The sequence below is a fragment of the Gorilla gorilla genome, chromosome 1 (assembly GCF_029281585.2).
Source record: "Gorilla gorilla gorilla isolate KB3781 chromosome 1, NHGRI_mGorGor1-v2.1_pri, whole genome shotgun sequence".
In the NCBI taxonomy this organism is placed as follows: Eukaryota; Metazoa; Chordata; class Mammalia; order Primates; family Hominidae; genus Gorilla; species Gorilla gorilla.
Window position 1 is genome coordinate 164,722,258 of NC_073224.2, and position 22,728 is coordinate 164,744,985.

The 22,728-nt window shown below is 35.7% G+C and overlaps 1 protein-coding gene across 6 annotated transcripts in view; it reads left to right on the forward strand.

Annotated features, from left to right (window-relative positions):
- SLC44A5 (solute carrier family 44 member 5) overlaps nucleotides 1-22,728 on the forward strand; it is a 521,022-nt gene that overhangs the window by 479,699 nt on the left and 18,595 nt on the right. For all 6 annotated transcript variants that reach the window (XM_063697637.1, XM_055367164.2, XM_063697642.1 and 3 more), the window contains 7 exons: nucleotides 1,542-1,667; nucleotides 2,493-2,553; nucleotides 5,915-6,038; nucleotides 7,462-7,545; nucleotides 10,409-10,521; nucleotides 16,945-17,076; nucleotides 22,348-22,447. In XM_063697637.1, coding sequence (XP_063553707.1) covers nucleotides 1,542-1,667; nucleotides 2,493-2,553; nucleotides 5,915-6,038; nucleotides 7,462-7,545; nucleotides 10,409-10,521; nucleotides 16,945-17,076; nucleotides 22,348-22,447 — 740 coding nt within the window. The remainder of the gene's footprint in view (nucleotides 1-1,541; nucleotides 1,668-2,492; nucleotides 2,554-5,914; nucleotides 6,039-7,461; nucleotides 7,546-10,408; nucleotides 10,522-16,944; nucleotides 17,077-22,347; nucleotides 22,448-22,728) is intronic.

Here is a 22,728-nt window from a genome sequence, read left to right on the forward strand (position 1 = left end):
CTTATGGTACTAAAACCCCAGTTACATTTTGAGAATTGTGTTTGAGAATTCATGGACACTAATAATTATTAGTGGCATAAGTGTTCAATATTCAGAGAATTTTAAATCATCATTTTATTCATATTTAGGAAAGGAAGGAAGATTTTAACCCTGAATATGCATTCACTATACAGGCAATATTAATCTTAAATTATACTGTAAAATCATAAAGTGTTTTATTAAAAGTCCATCTCTGTCCTGTGGTAGTGATCACACAACCACATGTCTGATAAAATGGCATAGAACTACACACATACACAGGCACACACAAACAAGTGAATATAAAACTGGTGAGCTCTGAGTAAGGTTAGTGTCTTCTAACTGTCTTACTCTGCTTAGTGTTGCTACAAAAAGAATACCTGAGGCTGGGTAATTTATAAAGAAAAGAGGTTTGTTTGCTTATGGTTCTGCAGGCTGTACAAGAAACATGGAGCCAGCATTGCTTCTGTTGAGGGCTTCAGCTTTCTGCTTTCCACTCATACCAGAAGGCAAAGAGGAGCTGGCATGTGCAGAAATTACATGGCTAGTGAGGAAGCAAGAGAGAGGATGAGGGAGGTGCCAGGCTCTTTCTAACAACCAACTCTTGAGGGAATTAATAGATTAAGAAGCTACTCATCATCACAAGAACAAGGAGGATCTGCCCTCATGAACCCCCCCATTAACAGGACAGATGCTTCCCTGAACTATAAGAACAGGGTGCTGCTGCATCTATGAACCCAAACACCTCCCATTAGGCCCCATCTCCAACACTGGGGATCAAATTTCAACATGAGGTATGTGGGGACAAATAACCAAACTATACCAGTAACAATATTAATTTCCTGCTTATGATATTGTGTTATGGTTATGCAAGTTCTTACCATTGAGGAAAACAGAGTGAAAGGTATGTGAAATCCCTATTATTCCTCACAACTACATGTTGATTTACAATTATCTCAAAATCAAAAATTAAAAATAAGTCTATCACTGTATGGTATCTTGTTTTAACATAACATCAGTATCAAAGAGCAAAGAATAGAGATTGGTAACTAGTACATGAAATTTCATTTTTTACAATAAGACTAGAAAATTGATTTAGACCAGGAGCAGTGGCTTACACCTGTAATCCTAGCACTTTGGGAGGCTGAGATGGGTGGATCACTTGAGCTCAGGAGTTTGAGACCAGCCTGGGGAACATGGCAAAACCCCGACTCTGCAAAAAATACAAAAATTAGCTGGGCATGGTGGTGTTTGCCTGTAGTCTCAGCTACTCAAAGGGCTGAAGTGGGAGGACACTTGAGCCCAGGAAGGTTGAGGCTGCAGTGAGCCATGGTCATGCCACTGTCTCTAAAAAAATAAAAAAGAAAGAAAAAGAGAGAGAGCAAGAAAATTGATTTAGGTTTCTTAGATGGAAAACAGTGCATTGCTTTTTGTTATGGTGGATAATTTAGAAGACTAGCTTTATAGGTAGTTCCTGGGTTTGTTCAACTCAGTTCAGTTCTCATCACTTTGTTCGTTCACAGATCTGTGTCTCCAAGTGCCCAGAAAAATTTTTAACCTATGTGGAAATGCAACTTTTGTACACAAAAGACAAAAGCTACTGGGAAGACTACCGTCAGTTCTGTAAGACCACTGCTAAGCCTGTGAAGGTATGTGTGTTTAGGCTTAAAGCAAGAGAACAATTTAACTTTTTTTTCAATCTCAAGTGTAACGTGAGAATTTGTTACTGAACAAGCTCCCAAATCTTCTAGGAAATGATTAGATACAATTTCATTGAAACACAAATGCATGTGTACTGGGTGTACACGCACACCATTTATAGCACATCATTTTGTAGATTTGGGGTGTCATGAAAGACTGTTATGTCTGGTTAATTAGCTTCTACTATTCCCCGACACTAATAAATTCTCTACTTGGATAGACTTTTACTCTAGAACTAGGAGTTAATGTCATTTGCAGTCACCATTTTGTTAATGTGGTGATGAAGCCCCATAGCAACTTAGTAACAAGTAGAATTTTATTTCCAAGCCCAGTTTGATAACAACTCATTTAAAAAACCCCAACCCTTACCTAGGTTTGAGATACGTAAGAGAATTCTAAGTCATCACAATGTTAAATAATATGAATGGTTTCTAAATTAGAGAAGATGTTGTTTTTCCAGAAAAAAAAAAAACCATAAAGAAATCAGAGACTCAGGATATGGCTAAGACAAAGACGCACACCTCCAAAGGTGTTCCTTGTTTTCAGATGATCTGGTTTTATTATTGTTGGTCCGATTGAATTACAGTTAGGACAGTTAAGAATGTCAAGCAAGATTGTGTGTGTGATAATCTTACAATTAATATTATTAGTAGAAGTAATTTGGAATAAGGAGATTATTATGGAGTTAAATTTTTTAAAGGACATATTTAGATTGAGTATAAAGTAATCATCACATGGCCTTTGAAATGTTAACGTTCTTCCTTCTATTTTAGTCTCTCACACAACTTTTACTGGATGATGATTGTCCAACAGCGATTTTTCCAAGCAAACCTTGTAAGTGGCAATTATTTTACCTTAGAAACATAGAATCTACCAAAATGCTACTTAATTAAGTTCCCGTATTTCACAATTGATGAGACTGAGGCCAAGAATGGTCCTCTGACTGCCTAAAGTCCCAGAGTTGATTAGCAGGAAAGTCAAAAGTAGAGCTCATCTCTTGGCTCCAGCCAGGTACATTTTCACTGGAACTCTGAATTTTTGAATTTTCCTTCGTAAACATACAAGAAAAAGATTGAATGTTGAAAGCTCAGTCACATTGATCATTTGGTACTTTGGAAGCATGCATAAACACACACACAGATACGCTCATATACACCCGCTCCTGATTTTAGCTGAAAAGTTTGTTCAGAAATTGCCTGAGGAGTAGGGGGAGGACATATACTTGTCTTTATCACTTGAAATATTTATATATATTTGGAATTAGTCAATATTTTATTTCTTTAAAATTATGAACTGTATACTCTGGACAAAATGAGGCCGGGCATAGGGGCTCATGCCTGTAATCCCAGCACTTTGGGAGGCCAAGGTGAGAGGATTGCTTGAGTTTGAGACCAACCTCAGCAACATAGTGAAACCCTGTCTCTATAAAAATTTTAAAAAGAAATTAGTGAGACATGGCAATGTGCACTTGTAGTCCCAGCTACTTGGGAGGTCAAGAAGGGAGGAACTTGAGCCCAGGAGTTGAAGCCTGTAGTTAGCTATGATTGTACCACCGTGCACAACCTTGGCAACAGAGTGAAACGCTGTCTCTAAAAAAATAAAAAGAAAAAGAAGAAAATGAAATAATCACTGAGTTTTCTTTCTTATGGATATAATCCTAATTACAAAAAAAGCTTTACATTAAAATGTCCATCACATTTAAAGTGCCAAAAAGAAAAAAGAAAGAAATACTCTACTATCCAAGACCAAGAGAATATTTAAATTATAATGTATTCACTAAATGAAATATTTTAGAATTGTTAAATATAACTATTAGAATAACATGCATGTGTATGTTATAATGTTAAATAAAATTCAAACTGTTACCATCCTTATAATGATAAACATGTATAAATTAAAACAAACAAATAAATAACAACAAGAAAACCTCTTCAAAGAAAAAGATTGGAACGAAATATACCAAAACATTAAGTAGTCATTTTGGGAGTGGCAAAACTGTGGGAAATTTCACTCTTCTTTCTTTTTTCTATTTATTCACTTTCTTACAATGTATATATTTCTCTTAAAATGGAGGAAAGGCATTAGTCATTAGTTTGAGTAGATAGTCAAATACCCGCTGAAGTAGCTACCACCAAACATGTCTTACATACTTCCATCACTCTTCCCTGGGTCATAAAAGACCTTGAAGCAAAGATGTAGGTCCCACAGCAACAGCACTTACCGGGAAGCTCTCAGCAACAAATGTCCATAGCCAAAATCAATGTTATAAATTTTTATGCGAAAGGATAAATATAAATCATTAGTAACAAAAGATATAATAGGTATAAAGGTATAAGACATAGTCTCTGCCCTTACAAGTACAGTTTGCCTAAGTACACAGGATAAAGTATACATTGGGGGCACAAAAATGAATAAGGCGTAGTCCCTCACAGTCTAGTGAGAAAGACATTATATGTTGTAATCAACTTGTGTTCCTCCTAATATAAGATTAAATAGCACTCAATGGAATAGTATGCAGATAATAAAATTTGTTCATTAAAGAGTTCATAAAAGGAAATAAGTAAGGTTAAAACAAGTAAACAAGGGAAAACACTGCATGTCTTGTGTGATTTTGACTCTCAAAAAATATTTATTGTAGAAGAAAGACTGGAAAGAAATTCCCCGAAATGTTAATATAGTACACTGTAGGTGGAAGGACTAATTTTTTTAATATTTTATCCACTTTCCAAATATGTAATGAACACATTTAGTAATGAAAGCTAACAGATTGCATGAGATTATCCAGAAAAAAAATATATGAAATAAGGTCAAGGGACCCTCTAGATAGGAACACTTGTATTTAAGAAGTAGAAAGGGAAAGAGTGCACAGAAATATGGGAGGACAGGAGAGAAACTGACCATGGAAGCCAAGAAAAGACAGTTTCAATATGCCAAGGAGTATCTACCATGTCAAAGGCTCAAAAAAGTTAACTCATTCATCAGCAAATATTGACTGATTTCTACAGTGTGCCAAGCCTTGTGCTAGGTAATGGGTTTAAGCAGGATGAAGACTAAAACATATCTGGAGGTTTTGACAATTCAGAGGTCATTGGGATCACTGGGAGGATAATTTCCATGAAGTGGTGGGGCCAAAACTCTGATTAAACTGAGGGTGTAGAAGCAGCTGGTAAAGGCTACTGTGTCAAATTTGCCACAGAAAGGAAGGGAAGAGCAGTAGAAAGGTGGGGCAGGTAAAGGAATCAGCCATGTCCTAAGTGCAGCAGAAGCTAGAGGTGAGCAGACAAGAAAATTCCTTTCAAGCCAGGAAAGTCGGGAAAGGCTTTAAAGAGACCTATTTCTTCTTTCCCCAGCTCAACTGCTTTAATATTTTCAGGTTTAAACTACATATGAACCTGTGCAAATCAGTGATGCTTCTTATAAGAAAAAAAAATATGAAAATGATCCATTTCTGATTTTCCTTATTTCTTCCTTTAAAATTGTGGTTTTAAAATATTTTTAGAAATAAATGTGTAAAGAGGCAAAGACTCCAATCAAAATAAGAACATAGAAGATTGAACAGTGATTTTACTTTTCTTAGAAATCATACTAGTCTACAAAGTGTAGGCCTTTTTTGATAGTTTCAGAATTTCCATTTTCAGCTCCACTAAAAAACTGTTGTAAATGAAAAAGCTGGGAGACAAATTGTTAAGAATTCACAGACAAAAATTTAGTTGTTTTAGTAGCCTAAAATTTGAGCTGCTTCTTATTTGCCAAGGTATTATTCACTGATCCCCAATTTTCAAAGTTTTACTCAAGTAGTTCCTAGTATGTATTTTTAATAGTAAAACTAAACTCATCCAGTCATACAAGTTAATGTGGCCTTTCTACTAAAATGTGCTTGCCATGAATGATATGTATCACTGTTACTCTTTTAAAACCTATGATGTGCATTTTATTTATGATGACTTGATGAATATACCAGGTGTAAAATAATCAAGTTTAGAATGTAGTTTCAGAGTGTGATCATATTTGCTTTCTAGTCTTAGGACCATTAGAAAATCATATCATCAAGTAACAGGCAATGAGCTATCTATATTGAGCAATTTGCATGCCTAGCAAGAATTTGATTATATATAACAGAAAGCTTAAGAAAGGGAGGACATCATGAAAGAAGAAATAGAAAAGTGATTACAATAATTTTAATTTATTTTTACAGTTCTCCAGAGATGTTTCCCTGACTTCTCTACCAAAAATGGCACTTTAACAATAGGAAGTAAGATGGTGTTTCAAGATGGAAATGGAGGGACAAGAAGTGTTGTAGAACTCGGGATTGCTGCAAAGTATGTGTGTTTACATTCTAATTTTCAGTTTGATGCATTTTGTTATTGCACTTGAGACTAAAGCGCCTATTGGGTTAAGGGTTATAGGAAAATAATCACACACATATATATATGAAATATACATGTTACTGTGAATTGAAGAGCTTGATACATATTCATTAAGAAGAGCATGTAAGGGAGAACCCAGAATCATTTAGAAAGAATAATGATGCTTTTTTCTGTTGCCCAGGCTGCAGAGCAGTGGGGCCATATCTCAGCTCACTGCAACCTCCACCTTCTGGGTTCAAGCAATTCTCCTTCCCCAGCCTCCTGACTAGCTGGGATTTAAAAAAAAAAAAAAGAAAAGACAAGAAAGAAAGAATAATGATGCTTTTCAAAATGGTTAAATCTTTCATTATCAACAGGTATAGAAGTGTGACATAAAGAAATGTATTGGTGGCATATCAAATTTCTATGTACTAAGTATAATGCAGTAAATTCCCCACGTCCCTTGGCTCTACACACATAGTGCTCCATGTTACTGGAAAATATATTTCCCTGTGTGCACGCATACACACATGTGCACAAACATAAATGTATACAGCATATCACTGCATTGCTCAGTTGTTGAATTATAGATAAAAAAGATATTCTAAAAATTTATCTTAAAAGACTTTAGGAGTATAATTAGTACAGTGTAGTTCCTGCAGATTTAGAACACAATAGCAGCTTGCACGATTTTGAGAAATATAAATCTGTGTAAAAGAAGTCTCAAAATAATGATACAAATATGATTTCATTGATATAAAAGTCAAAAACAAGCAGAGTTAAATTTATTTCCCTGTGATGCATATATAATTAGTAAAATGAAAAAGAAAACTTAGGAATTATCACAAAAGTCAGAATAGTGGTTACTTTGAGGAAGGGAGAGGTGTTGCAACTGGGCACATGAAGAAGGGGTTGACAATGTTGTAGTTACATAAATGTGTTCACTTTGATAATTCCTCAAATTGGACAGTGATGATTGTGAAATTTCTAGTATGTGTTCCATCATGCCTTACTGTCAGGATTAGGAAGAGGAATTAAAGATCATGTTCATTCTTGACTATGGGTTTTGCAAATTAAAAGCTAATCTTATCATTTAAATTCATTTCTTACAGTGAGGTTTCTGCAATATTGAGGGAATGTTGCATACAGTGGAAAAGGATTTGTTCACCGTTCTTGAAAACCATGTTCTCTCTGTGTGCAGCTATAGCTACCTTTGCAGGCTTACTGAAGTGACATTTTATGTATTATTGTGGCTAGGAAAAGAGTCACTACTGATAGATGGTTTCTGAAAACATGCTTTCAACAGCACCTTGAAGAATCCCTTTTATCATAAAAAGAACATTTCTGTTTAGTGGTTATCAAAAAATAATTGATTTTTTCCCTTCTTTCAATGCAGTGGTATCAATAAACTTCTTGATGCCAAGTCACTTGGTTTGAAAGTGTTTGAAGACTATGCAAGAACTTGGTATTGGATTCTCATGTAAGTGAAAACACATAGATGTTTCTTCTCCAGCCCCATTCTGATTTTATCTTTGTAGAACTCTTTCTTCAAATTTTATATTTTTATTCATGAATAAAAGAAATGTATTGGTGGCATAACAAATTTCACTCAGATGTCAGTTCCTGCCATTTTCTTTTTCAGATGAGGTGAGACAGGGAAAAGATATTTGGAAATATGCCCACTGTTGGCAGAATGTAAATTTTAATTTTATTCACTAAAGTACTAATAAAAGTACTTATGAATATATACTTCAAGTCACATGGAGCAATATCTGCAGGACTTCTGTATCTGTAATACTCGTGTGCTTCTCATCACATGCTACTGTGGAGGCAGGATTGTTTCTCAGATTCTTTTTTCTAATTTGTCCCTCCCTTGACTTCAAAAGGATCGTTCCTATTTTTCAACACATCCCTTCCACGTAATGATTGGTATTCATCATAACCAGAAGTCATTGTAGTTATGAAAGCTACATAGCTACGTATGTGATACATAAATATATATGTATAGATAACAAGGAGGAGGAGATGTAACATTTTCAGGCATAAGAGTTGCATTCCTAGAAAGTTAAGGAAATGTAGTCACTGGACTGGAATGGGTAAATGTGCGACCCATTTAAGACTGTCATTACTGTCTGGCTCTTTTGTCACCCTCCAGTGCTTAAAAGCTCCCATGGTTCCCTAATGGTCAAAGACTAAAATTAAAACTTTTTCAGCTACTTCTAAGGCCCTTTAAAACCTAGCCCAATTTAGTTTCTCAGATTCATCTCCACCCATGTTTCTTGGTTAACACTATATTCTAAACATATCAAATAATGTGCCCATCCCTAGACTATCAAATCCTGTAAATTTGCACATTCTGTTTCCTTTCCTGGTATTGAGTCCTGGACAACTGCACCTCCTTTTTAAAAATCAGCTTTAGTATCATTTATAACCTTTATTATCTTCCCCAGATGTAATTACTTACTTCTTCCTATGTGTTCCTCACACCCATCATGTGTGTACATGTGTGTGTTTACACACCTATAAATACACACGCATACTTATCTTCCATATAGCACCTACCATTCTGTGTTTTATTTACCTGGCCCTTTCCCTCTGATAAAGTATGAACTTTTTACAATAGTAACTATGTCTAACTCATCTTTGTTTTCCTAACTTCTATATGAGTCCTTGAACGTAGCAGCACAAAAAAAATGTGGTTCAGGGAACAGTACGAAAAACACTAGTGGAGCAAGATAGATGCATGTAACTATATGATGCATAATAAAGTCTAAGTTGTATGTGGTGTTTAGAGCTGTAAAATTAGATCACTTTATGAGATTTTACTCATTTTGATGCTTTGTCCTAAACAATTACAGTAATTACTATTAGTATGTTAGGATTTATCTCCAGCAGAGATTGTAGTCTATTCTTGACAGTATTTAAATTGATTCTCCTATTGTCAGACCCAAATGTCACTAGATAATTTCCATGCTTCTTCTTCATTTGGCTTTTTCACACCTACCTGAACAAGTGTACATTATGATAGATTATCCTGCCTACCTCACCCCCAAAACACACAATGAAACCCTCTCCACCCAGGCACCACTCATAAAACATGAACATCTCCCTTTATTTTCAATTCTTCTGCTCTTGTTTATTTTATAAATATAAATCTAAAGTATTGATATGCTTGAAACAGCTGTATTTTTTGTTTTTTTTCCTCTGACATTTCTGAATACTTCCCTTGGGCTAGGCCATGGAATAATCTTTCAACCATATTGAATATTTAAGCATTAAAGTGTCCGTGATTGTAAGAGGGAATGACTTCTCAAGTTAAAAGCGCAGGCTTTGCAAGACCATGATACTTCAATACTGTGTTGTCATCTATCCAGTGACAGTAATTATTGAGATTTTTTATAATAAAAAGATAACACTTGAGACAATAACTTAATAAATGTACCACGCTCTGTCTGTTGCTATGTTTGGAAACTTACAGATAGCACCAGACATATCAGTTCTTAATAGAACAGTCAGCCAACTTTCCGATCTTAATGAGTTATCTTTGAGGAAATTACATCAGAAGACTCCAGTGTGACCTTAACCTGGATATATGGGAGGAAAAGAAGCTTCTCTAGTAGTTCAGTCAAGCTCTAAGAAGAAATTAAAGCTGACAGAAAATAGTCATGCTGTTAATTGCTTGATAAAGTCACATGTCCCTGGAGACACAGAAGCCTTATCATGATTCCAAATAATGGCCCACAGATCACTGGGGAGCTGGAATAGAAGTCTGGATGACGTAAGGCATCACAAACTCCTAGAGATAATTAGACCATAGTGATAATGACTACAGCATTATGGGCTCCGGGGATGGCCAGTTATTTTTCTTATCTTTCTGCCCCAAAATGATTCTCTTACTTCTAGATAGCCATATTATAGAAGATTTCCACCAGTCACTAAGTAAATGGAACAGAACAAATTCATCATGAATACATTTCACAATTTATGACCTAGTAGATAGGTAGGAAGGGAAAAAATAAGACATGGCAACTGTCTCCGATAGATCAAAATTGTAGGTTGGAGAAATTGTATTTTTCCTTGAACAATGACTGATACTAGACTTCAGTTTACCCAGGTACACGAAGTTGAGTTCTGTATAAAGTCCCTGATGATCCTATTCTTTCATATGAAAGTCTTAATGGAAATCATTGTTTATACTTTTTAACATTGTTAATGTTTCTATAGCCAGGTAAAATAAAAGAATTTAAGAATAATTTTGAATAGAAAAAGAGTTTTGTCTTGATGTTTGTAATATGTTGTGTTTAGCACACTTGACCACTGTGTTTGTTGTGGGTTTTTTCTAGTGGCCTGACGATCGCCATGGTCCTTAGTTGGATATTTTTGATACTTCTGAGGTTCATAGCTGGATGCCTCTTCTGGGTCTTCATGATTGGTGTGATTGGAATTATAGGTTATGGTAGGTATCACTCCTCTTCAAATTGTCAAATATCAGAATAATCCTTTTATTTTCAATCGCTGTTATCAGTTACCAGAAAGCATTTGTTTTCAGTGGATCTAATTATTCTTTACCCTCAAAAAAGCTTTAAACTTAGAAAAAATATTTCATTTTGCATATATTGTCTCTGTAACTTTTTCTTCCTGTATCTTTGGGGGAAAAATGCTGTCAGAACATTTTACTCTTTTCCCTACCAGCCTTTGGTCTCCTGCCTCATGGATACTAAGAAGGAGGTAAAAAGAAATCCTTTTAGATTAATGAAAAACATTTCAGACAACTTCTTTTATTTCTTAACGTTTCTATCCGATCAAAGGCCAGGTCCGAAAAGTTACAGAAGTGTGATCTATTTTTCTCTTTCAACTTAGTACGTTTAATCCAGGTGCTGTCACACCGTTTAATAATTGGTACTCCACAATGAAGCATTGCCCTCTAGAGGCAAGTATTCCGAATTACACTTTTGTATGGAGAATTACAGTACTGTCTGTGGGAGCTAAATAATGTGCGGGAGCTAAATAATGAGTACACGTGGACGTAGAGTGTGGAGTAATAGACAATGGGAACGTGGAAGGGTTGAAGACTGGAAGGGGGTGGATAATGAAAAATTATTTAATGGATACAATGCATGTCATTCAGGTGATGGATACACTAAGAGCCACTATGCAATATATACATATAACACAATTATATGCGTACCCCATAAATTTATACAAATACAATTTTTAAAATCAAGGTTGAAATCTAATCACAAACTTGATCCCCCCAAAACAATACGTATCAGGTATAATGTGAGCTCTACATATGAATTAAAGTGTCTCACGTGGAACAGTATATATACCACCTGTGGCAGCTTCCTTTCAGTCTTCTAAAAAAGGTATGAGCCAACATATTATATGAATGTTTGAGATGTTTCTATTTAAAAGAATGATTTCCCCTACGGCACCATTTGGACTGACAACAGTTTTATGGTAGTAGACATCAAAAATAACAATCTCTTATTTCTGTCATTCAATGAAGAATAGCTTTGCACATATAAGAAGGCAGTTGAATCTGCAGGTTGTATAGTTAGCCTGTGTTCTAATCCAGCTCCATAACATACAACTGGGTAACTTTGGAAGTTTGTTGGTGGTTAAAAGACCCGGTATTCTCATCTATAACATCAGCATAATAATGGTATCTTCATCTCAGAGGATCTTAAGGATTAAATGAGACAATGAATATAAAGCTCTTAGAGCAGTACCTGGAACACAGCTGACAATCAATATGTATTGGGTTATTGTTATTACCCTCCTCATTATCTCCAATGAGTTTTTAGTAAATCATTTGGTCTTCTCAGGTGTTCCCTATCTGCTCCTGCTGTACGGCTCCTCTTGCATCCCACCTGGGCTTCTTGTTGAGCACAGCCAGGCAACAAATAAGAGGTGGATCAGTCTGGTCCAGGAACACAAGAACTTCCATTCTCTAATCAGAAACTGCAAAAAAAAAAAAGTTGTTTAAACGTCTTGTTTTTGGGTTCCTGCTTGGAGCTTAAAATAATCTCTGCCCTTTGCCACTGGAGAGTCTGGGCTTGTGATTCAATCACTCTTGCATTGTCATCAGGAAGGAAAGGGCAGTAAAGTCTGCTATTGACTTCACTGATGTCTTAAGTAGCAAGAAAAATCTGAGATTGGCTGTAGTGCAGTTTTGACAATGGCAAAAAGGAGAAAGATGGTCAACATATAAAAAGTGCAGGTAAAACAACTAATTTTCGCTCCCTATTGACTCCCTAGATAGTATTAACCCAAAAATTAATGGTGTAGGAAGTAAGCTTGATGGTATTTATTGAGGGAGGAAAGGTCCAGTTAGGTTGAGGAGTGTCAGAAAATAAGACTACATGTAACTGACCTCTGCCACTATCCTGGACAATTGACTTTCTACATATCATGAGAAACCAATTTTTTTCTACTGAAATTTCCTACTGACAGCAGCCCATTTACTAGAGCAAATAACAATGTGGATGTGTCATACTGAGCAGAGAAAAAGCCAGACTGCTTGTGGGCAAGTGTTTATGAACAGCAATGGAACAATTCTCATTGGCCAGAACAGGTTAAGAGGTATACAGGAGAAGACATATAACACTTTGGTTATGAGCATCTATTTAAGGTATGAAAAAGGCACGATCCCAGATTCATCACATATTAACTGTATGATCCTCTGCAAGCATACAGTTTTCTTTAATTCATAGGTTTCTCAATCATATAACAGGAATCTGTGACTACTAAACAAAATAATGCTTATAAAGTACTTAGATTTTGCTAGCGTATAGTAAATGTTCAATAAATAATGTCTATTTTTGTTGTTGCTGATATTATTGTTATTCAGGAATATTATTGAAGAAAGAGGACTTGAAGTCCAGAGATCATAATTTTTAAAAATCTAGGACAAGAGAGAGAAAGCAAAGAAAGAGAAATTGGAAAATATTGTCTAGACTTTCACATTCACTAGTAGGAGGAAAGTAAACTTTCTGAAGGGCCTTCTTGCTATGAAATCGTGACATTAAAAAGAGTATTGCACTGTATTGTTTCATATAATACGTTGTTTTGATAAACTTTAGGAAATAAAGGAAATCTCCTCCAAATGAAAAAAAATAACTCATGAGCTAAAATCAAAGCGGGGAACCAAGCAGGAAGCACTGGGTAACCCATAGCAGTGCTGGGATCGGGAGACTTAGACCTGAGTTGGCAGCAGAACAGGGGATCATACCTGAAACTCCTGGAGTAAGTCTGGCATCCTAGAAACGTCTAAAGTGACCCCAGTTTGTTAGTACCCTTTGACTGTCAAAATAAACAAATGTAAATCTCCTCTAGATGAAAGTTTCCTCAATTAACGTCACCAGGTTTTCACAGATTCAGATCAATAAAGTCCGAGCCTACCTGACCTGCAAGAAAACAGTTCTGTGTGAAAATCAGTGGGTACTATAAACATGAGATTGAGGTCTCCAAGAATTCAAATATGGGAATTAATAGATATAGAACATGTAGCTGGCTGCGGTGGCTCACTCCTATAATCCTAGCACTGTGGGAGGCCGAGGCGGCCAATCACTTGAGGTGAGGAGTGGGAGGCCTACCTGGCTAACGCGGTGAAATCCTGTCTCTACTAAAAATACAAAAATTAGCTGGGCATGATGGTGCACACCTGTAGTCCCAGCTACTTGGGAGACTGAGGTGGGAGAATTGCTTGAACCTGGGAGGAGGAGGTTGCAGTGAACCGAGATCATGCCACTGCACTCCAGCCTGGGCAACAGAATAAGACTCTGTCTCAAAAGACAAAAACAAATCAAGAAAGACAGATATAGAACATGAAATAACCATGCATGAAAGGTTTAAAGAATTAAAGATAGAATCACAGCCGGGTGCAGTGGCTCACACCTGTAATCCCAGCACTTTGGGAAGCTAAGGCAGGTGGATCACAAGGTCAAGAGATTGAGACCATCCTGGCCAACATGGTGAAACTCTGTCTTTACTAAAAAAAATACAAAAATTAGCTGGGCATGGTAGCACACACCTGTAGTCCCAGCTACTCGGGAGGCTGAGGCATGAGAATCGCTTGAACTCAGGAGGCGGAGGTTGCAGTGAGCTGAGATTGTGCCACTGCACTCCAGCCTGAGTGACAGAGCGAGACTCTGTCTCAAAAAAAAAAAAAAAGTGAATTCATTCATTCATGGACATGGAGTATCATTTATTAAAGGCTTGGGCAACAAAAATAAAAATCAACAAAAATGTCCAGGCATACATGAAGATGAGCCATATAGAACTTTTCAAAATAAAAATGTTAGATTAAAAACTAATTGATAAGTTAAACAGCAAAATAGAGAATTAATGAACTGAAATATGAATCTGAAGTAATTACCAAAAATATAGCAGAATGTAACAAGGGGACAAAAATATGATTGTGTGGTTCAAAGAAATAGAAAATAGGTTGAGAAAGGCCTAACATATATCAACCATATTTGAAAGCTCTTGGCTGAGAATTTTCCAGAACCGATGAAACCATGGATCCATAGATATAGGAAGCCCTCATTATACTAAGGAGAGTAAAGGAAGAGAAATCCACATCTAGTCATACATTATTCTGTTTATTCAACAAATATCAATTGAACAGCTACTGTGTACAGACACTATTTTAGACTCTTGATGTACAACAGTAAAGGAACAGACTATGGTTCTTACTCTCATGATGCTCACAGCCTAAGTAATATATATCTTAGAAGGTGGTTATTGCTATGGAAAAAAGAAAAGGTAGAGCAGGTAAGGGGAGATTGAGAGTGCCATGGTAGGGCAAGGAGTGAAAATGGCAGTATTAGTAGGAGGGCTCTTTTGGGGAAAATATATAAGAAAACACTTGGAAGCAATGGAGTTAGACAGTCAAGATGAAGGAAAAGTTCCAGACAGTGGGTACAGCTAGAGCAAAGGCCTTATATCATAAGAGTTTGTTGAAGAAATGGCTGGGAGCTTGGTGTGGATGGGTGTACTGAGTAAAGGAAAAAATAGTAGCAGATGAGGTCATAGAATTTATGAAGGGGGCAGAGCCTTACAGATTATTATAAAACCTAGGCTTTTACTCTGAATGAAACAGGGAGGCAATTGTAGGGCTTTGGGTAGCAAAGAGATGAGATATAATGATTGCTCTAGTCCGTGTGTTGAGAATAGACCGTGATGAGGCAAGAGTGGAAGCAACGAGACCAGTAAGGAGATGATTGCGAAATTTATATGCCAAATGAGGGAAACTCTTGAGGGTGGCCATACATGCTTTTATTTGTATAATAGCTGTATTTCCTGATGGATTGAATGCAGCTATGAGAGACAGAAGAAGGAGAATGATTCCACAGAAATATATGAGATGTAATACAAAAATAAAAAATAAAAAAAGATAGTGAACAAAGAAAATAAATTAGTAAGCATTTAGGTAAAGCTAAACAAACTTTGCCTGCATAAAATAATAATTGCTTTAGACATTGGACACTAAAATTATTATTTTATGCAGGCAAAATTTATTTAGCTTTACCTACATGCTAACTAATTTATTTAAAATGTACATAACAAAATTATTGAAAAATAATTAGAGTGGGTGATTATTGAGTAACTAAGGTCTTGTATTTCCTTGTTAACATATTGACTCTAGGCTTATTAAAAAAAAGAACAGATTTTCAAGGTAATCTATTATAAAAATAGAGTAGATTGCTCAAAAAGAGTAGAGAAGAAAAATGGAATATAAGTAAACAAACAAAAAATCATCAATTTTTAAAAGACAAGAATTGGAAGAAAAGAAGTATAGACACAAAGTAGAACATGAAAAGCAAAATTAAGCCGGGCGCGGTGGCTCACGCCTGTAATCCCAGCACTTTGGGAGGCTGAGGCGGGCGGATCACGAAGTCAGGAGATCGAGACCATCCTGGCTAACACGGTGAAACCCCGTCTCTACTAAAAATACAAAAAATTAGCCGGGCGTGGTAGTGGGCGCCTGTAGTCCCAGCTACTAGGGAGGCTGAGGCAGGAGAATGGCGTGAACCCGGGAGGTGGAGTTTGCAGTGAGCCGAGATCGCGCCACTGCACTCCAGCCTGGGCAACAAAGCAAGACTCCGTCTCAAAAAAAAAAAAAAAAAAAAAAAGAAAAGCAAAATTAAGAACATAGAAACGAATATAAATATATCAATATATAAAGTATAAATACGTTAAACTCACCAATTAGAATACAGAGATTGTCAGGTCAGATTAAAATATACACATACAAATTGGAGCTATAAATTATTTATAAAAGTTATACAACATGTAAGGAAACAGAACATTTGCAAGTGAAGGGATGGAAATAATATACTAGCAATCAATAACAAAAGAAAGTGGAAGAAGACATAATATCAGACAAAATAGATTTTAGAATGACAATGTTATGGATAAAAATGATTTAGTTCACTAAAAATATGCCAACCCTAAACTTGTTGCATCTATTAAAATAACCTCAAAAATCATAGAATTGCCAGGATAAATAAATAAATGGATAATCATAAATTCGTATTAGGTATAAACCTTAGGAGGAGTTTTCGACGCATCTTTCTACTGAACAAATATGATGTCTTACTGATGGACATTAAGGTCATTTCTAGTCAAAAGGACATTTAAAGCCAGATGTTGCCATAATTATCAAGACAAATACTGAAAACATTTATATCAAATACAGTAGCATGTTTAGACTATTGGATCCAAATAAAATATTTGCTGTGTAAATATGTGTCTTGCCTTTGCAGAAATTACCATGCTGATCAGTTTCATATAGATATGTATGATGAGCACATATAGCTCCTATTTCAGAAAATCATATTTTATATTATTCTGTTTTTCTTTCTTTTTCAAGGAATATGGCACTGTTACCAGCAGTACACCAATCTTCAGGAACGCCCAAGTTCTGTATTAACTATCTATGACATCGGGATTCAGACTAACATAAGCATGTACTTTGAACTGCAACAAACATGGTTCACATTTAGTGAGTATTTTAAAAACTGGTTTCATTAAAATTGTAATAATGAGAAAATATCTTTTTGCCTAAAGGAAAACTTGGGTTGGTATAACCTGTTAAATGTATTTATCACTAGTGTCATAAAAAGTAATGTGTCTATAATCCTCTAACTACAGTAAGTGGAAAAGTCATTGAGGAAAATTTATTGTATAATCTAAGAAAATGCTACCTTACAAGGACCTCAAGCCATTTGCCTTCAGATTAAAATGGTTTGGTTGTAGACATTGATAGGCATTAACCTGATGTCTAAGAAAGATGTTTAAAAAGAAACAAATGCTTGATTTTTCAAACTTTTTATTTATTTATTTATTTAATTTTCTGAGATAGGATCTTGCTCTATCACCCAGGCTGGACTGCAGTGGCACAATCATGGCTAACTTCACCCTTGACCTCCCAAACTCAAGCAATTCTACCACCTCAGCCTCCCAAGTAGCTAGGACCACAGATGTGTGCCACCATGCCTGGCTAATTTTTTAATTTTTTGTAGAGATGGGGTCTCCCTATGTTGCCTAGCCTGGTCTTGAATTTCTGGGCTCAAGTGATCCTCCCACCTCAGCCTTCTAACATGCTGGCATGAGCCACCGTGCCCAGCCTCAAACTTGTTTTTAAAAAAGAAAAAGGAAAAGGAAAAACAAACAACAATTTTTCATAACAAAACATTTAAACCACTTATAGGAATTATGAGTAATAAGTATCTGAAAATAAATTTGCATTTTTGAAGTGTTTCTTCAAGGTTTTTAATTTCTTAAGGATAATAATTTTTAATATTAACAAATGTAAATATTTATTTAAATGTAACAAAATTTTTTAAGCAGGATGATTTTAGTGATGGTTTTAATCTTATATTCCTAGAATGGTGTTATTTTAATACTCCTTGTAAGATTTGTGTTCTTTAATCAAGATTTTCAAAATAATCTCTAACTACATGTTGCTTTAAAAGAAAAATCATCTTTATATTCTTGAAGTTAGAGAGCCAGACAAGACACATTCAAGGAAGCCTGGTAAGAAGCCCAGAAAGAACCTCAGAAGGGAGCAATATCTTGGTGGGGCGTCATGATTCCAGGCATGCGTCCCATTCCCATCAATTTGAAAACTTGACTTTGCCACTTCATTCAAGGATACTCAGGCTTTCAAGGACAAGCTCATGTTAAGTCACCAAAGCACCCTATATTTGTTTACATCATTAGGATAGTCTCCTGGTGACCAAAGTGCAGACATTTTCCATATAGGAAACTACGTTCCTGGGATCAGAGCACCTGGAAAGCAAGATTACCAATCAGAAGCTATTTTAGCAAAGGGGCTCAGACAGCAGTGGGAGATGATTTCCTCAGACGATGCCAACATTGATGACCTAGCTGAGCAGCACAGATGTCCCTCCCAGATTCCTTCTCCACCACATTTAGTTTTTCTCTTAAAAAAAAAAAATACTGTATCAAACTCCAACTTCTTACTGTTTGACTTCTTATTTCTAGCTCTCATGCAGACTAATATCCTTCACTGACATCTTTTTTCCAAATATGTTATGGAATTGTTTCATTTATACCTTTTCCTTTTTAACTGCAAAAATCAGCCATCCTCATCAGGATCAGGGAATTGCATCCTCATCATTTTTCCTGGATTTAAATGATTCCACATCTCTTCAGCAACCCGCTTACTGTTGTCTATTATTTCTAAAGGTGACAAATGTCACCCATTATGTATTGAAACTTCTAGTTTTACTCTTGGATGGATCTTAGTTACAGGTTCTGTGCCCACCCCCGGCTGTCTCATAAGACCCTTCCACACAAACGCCATTGAAGTGATCAGAATCTGCCATTGGAAAAGTAAAGAGATGTACCTTTAGGAAAATAAAGAGCTTATTAGAATTTTCAAGTCTAGGAATACTGATAACTCAAATAAGCCTCCGCTTTCATAACTCACTTTTCAGATTTTAACTGATTACTTGCTCTGTGTTTGGACAAAATTCTAGGCACCAAAAACAAAAGTATATATGTGAAATTACACTCATTAACACAAACACTGAAAGTAGGCAGAGTTATAAATACCAAAATTGTAATTTTATGAGTTCTATTTTGTGTTCGGAGATGGTTCTATTCACATCTCTGCTATTAACTAACTATGAATTCGTGTATATCTCTTAGCCCCCAGGTGCCAGTCTCATCCTTTGTTAAGTTACAGTTATACTAATGACTCTATAGGGCATCAAATATATTTATATTATTTACTCTTATTCAAACAAAAGGGGGGATATGGGATAGTCATGTGTTGCTTAATGAGAGAAATACGTTCTGAGAAATGCATTGTTAGGCAATTTTTTCATTGTGTAAACATCATAGAGTATCCTTATGCAAACCTAGATGGTATAGCCTACTACACTCTTAGGCTACACGTGATAGCCTATTGCTCCTAGTCTACAAACCCATACAGCATGTTACTCTGCTGAATACTGTAGGAAATTGTAATACAATGGCAAGAGTTTGTATATCTAAACATAAGAAAGATACAGTAAAGATATGGCATAAAAGATTTTTTAAAATGGTACCCTTGTGGAGAGTGTTTACCATGAATGGAGCTTGCAGGACTGGAAGTTGTTCTGGGTGTCAGTAAGTGAGTGGTGAGTGAATGTGAAAAGAATTACTGTACACTACTGTAGACTTTATAAGCACTGTACATGTAGGCTACAATAAATTTATTAAAAACTTTCTTCCTTCAATAATTAACCTAAGCTTACTATAACTTTTACTTTATAAATTTTTAATTTTTTTAACTTTTTGACTCTTATAATAACACTTAGCTTTAATTTTTGACTCTTTTATAATCACACTTGTACAAACAGCTGTACAAAAACATCTTCTTTCTTTACATTCTAATTCTAAAAGCTTTTTCTATTTTTAAAGTTTTTTTTTTTTTTTTTACTTTCAATATGTTTTGTTAAAAATGGAGGCACAGGCCAGGTGTGGTGGCTCATGCCTATAATCCTAGCACTTTGGGAGGCCAAGGTGGGAGGATCATTTGAGCCCAGGAGTTCAAGACCAGCCTGGGCAACAGAATGAGACCCTATCTCTATTTTAGCTAAAAAATTAGAAACAAAAAATTTAAAATTTAAAGACACAAATACATATATTATCCTAGACCTACACAGGGTCAGGATCATCAATATCACTTTCTTCCACCTCCACATCTTGTCCCACTGGAAGGTCTTCAGGGACAATAAAAAACATGGAGCTGTCATCTCCTATTATAATAATGCCTTCTTCTGGAATATTCCTGAAAGACCCACCTGAAGCTGTTTTACAGATAACTTTTTTTATAGTAAGTAGTGGGAGTACACTCTGAAATAACAAAAATTATTGTGTAGTAAATACATAAAACAATAACAAACTCATTCATTATTAGCATCAAGCATTATATGCTATACCTACTTGTATGTGCTGTACTTTTATATGACTGTCAGCACAATAGGTTTGTTTACACCAACATCACTCCAAACACATGAGTAATGCATTGCACTACGATGCCACTGGGCAATAGGAATTTTTCAGCTCCATTATAATCTTACAGGACTGGCATTTTATATGAAGTCCATTGTTAACCAAAACATTGTCATGCAGTGCATGACTGTATGTAAGTTCAAAAGACAGTTATATTTCTCTAATGTAATTATTTTGAGGGTGCAATTTTATAAAGGCGGAAGTTAGATATAGAGGGTTTTTTAACGGTGCAATGTCATAATATAAAGTGACTCATACGTATTATCTTTATAGGTTCATTCAAAGAAGATAACAATTTTAGCATAATATGGTTACACGCCACAATTTTGGGTTCAAATTGGTGTTTTAAGAGTACAAAATGTACATGAAAACATAAATACATAGTATAACTAAAGGAAGATGTAGAAGTGAGATGATACATTACTAAGATCTTCGTATACCTCTGGGTGAACCTCTGCTTACTCGGAGACAGTAACTGATGTGTGATGTGTCAGAATTTTAGTGATATAATAATAGAATGAAATAATGAGCTCTCCATCAACAGAACTATTCAAGCATGAGCTAAATAACCATCTAGCAAGGAGGTTATAGACTGGATTCTTTCACAACTGGGAATTTAAGTTTCCATTAAGTTCCTTGTACAATTTTAGATTCTGTTTCTTGATTTTAAGATCCATACCTTTTACTTTTTAACACTTCTGAAATCAGGATGCATCTTAAAATTATTAAACATTTAATGAAGTGTTTCTTCACTTTTCCTAAAAAGTTATTATTTAATTAAGGATATGTCTTAGAAATGAGGAAATATAATAATTGATGATATTTGGCTTCAAGTTTAAAAAAACTAGTTCAAGCTAGCTGAAGAGAAAAGAAAACGGGAACAGGCTGAGAACAGAGCAGATGGTATTTACTGTAAGGATATAGAAGTGCCTCGTCAAACTCAAAAAAGCAGAAAGGTAGCTGGACTTCAAAGTTTACTTGGAGTCAGGAAATGAAAGCCAAAAAGAACCCAAGATTTCCTCTCCTTGCTGTCTTTCTTTATACAACTATACTTTATTCTTTCTCTGCAGATTCACTTATTTCACATAAAGATGGTTTTGACACAGTTTGTATAACCTGCAATTCAAGATTTATAAACTTCAATTCAAGACTAAATAAATCAAGTTGACTAAACTAGTTGACTAAACTAGGTTCCCTTAGTTTAAATTCTAATACTTATATTGGCCAAGTTGGGTTAAGTTTACACCCCGATTCCATCAATGGTGCCCATAGTGCAAAGAGTCACAAAATAATAATGGGACAGCCAAGAACCTGCCCTGCCAGCCAGCAAGGACAGTTAAGAGGCATTATGAGGAAAGTGAACAGCTCAAAACGTGTCTTCTGTATATTGTCTTACTCAATGAACTAAAGGTGAAAACATCTAAAATAGAACTACCTAAAGCAGCCCTTCCCTTTTTCCATTCCTATTTTCTAAGTTCTACAAGTTGTGTGAAATGCTTTTATGGATGAGATGAACCCTTTCCAAAAGAGATGTTCAAGCTCTTGCTGAAGGCTTTAATCTAGATTTCTTAGGATTTTGTGAAAGTTAATTTCTAAGATTGGCATTTTTGGAGAGATAACACTTCTTAGATTATGAGGTGTCAAAATTGGCAGAAATAATCATAAAGTTCAATCCTAGCATTTGCAGGGAAGGTTTGTTTCCATATCTACTTGTATTACAGACTGATTTTTTTTTTCCTGTTCAAAGTGATAATACTCTGCATCATTGAAGTGATTGTCATCCTCATGCTGATCTTCCTCAGGAATCGAATCCGAGTCGCCATTATCCTGCTGAAGGAAGGAAGCAAGTAAGGCCCTTAATGTAGAAACTCAGCTAAAGTGTATCAGTCAGTAAAATCAGTCACTGTCCCTTGCATAAATATCTCACCTATTTTCCTTTTAAGAACACTTTTTGCTGGGCGTGGTGGTTCACACCTGTAATCCCGGCACTTTGGGAGGCCGAGGCAGGCTGGTCACCTGAGGTCGGGAGTTCGAGACCAGCCTGACCAACATGGAGAAACCCCGTCTCTACTAAAGATACAAAATTAGCCGGGCGTGGTGGCGCATGCCTGTAACCGGCTACTTGGGA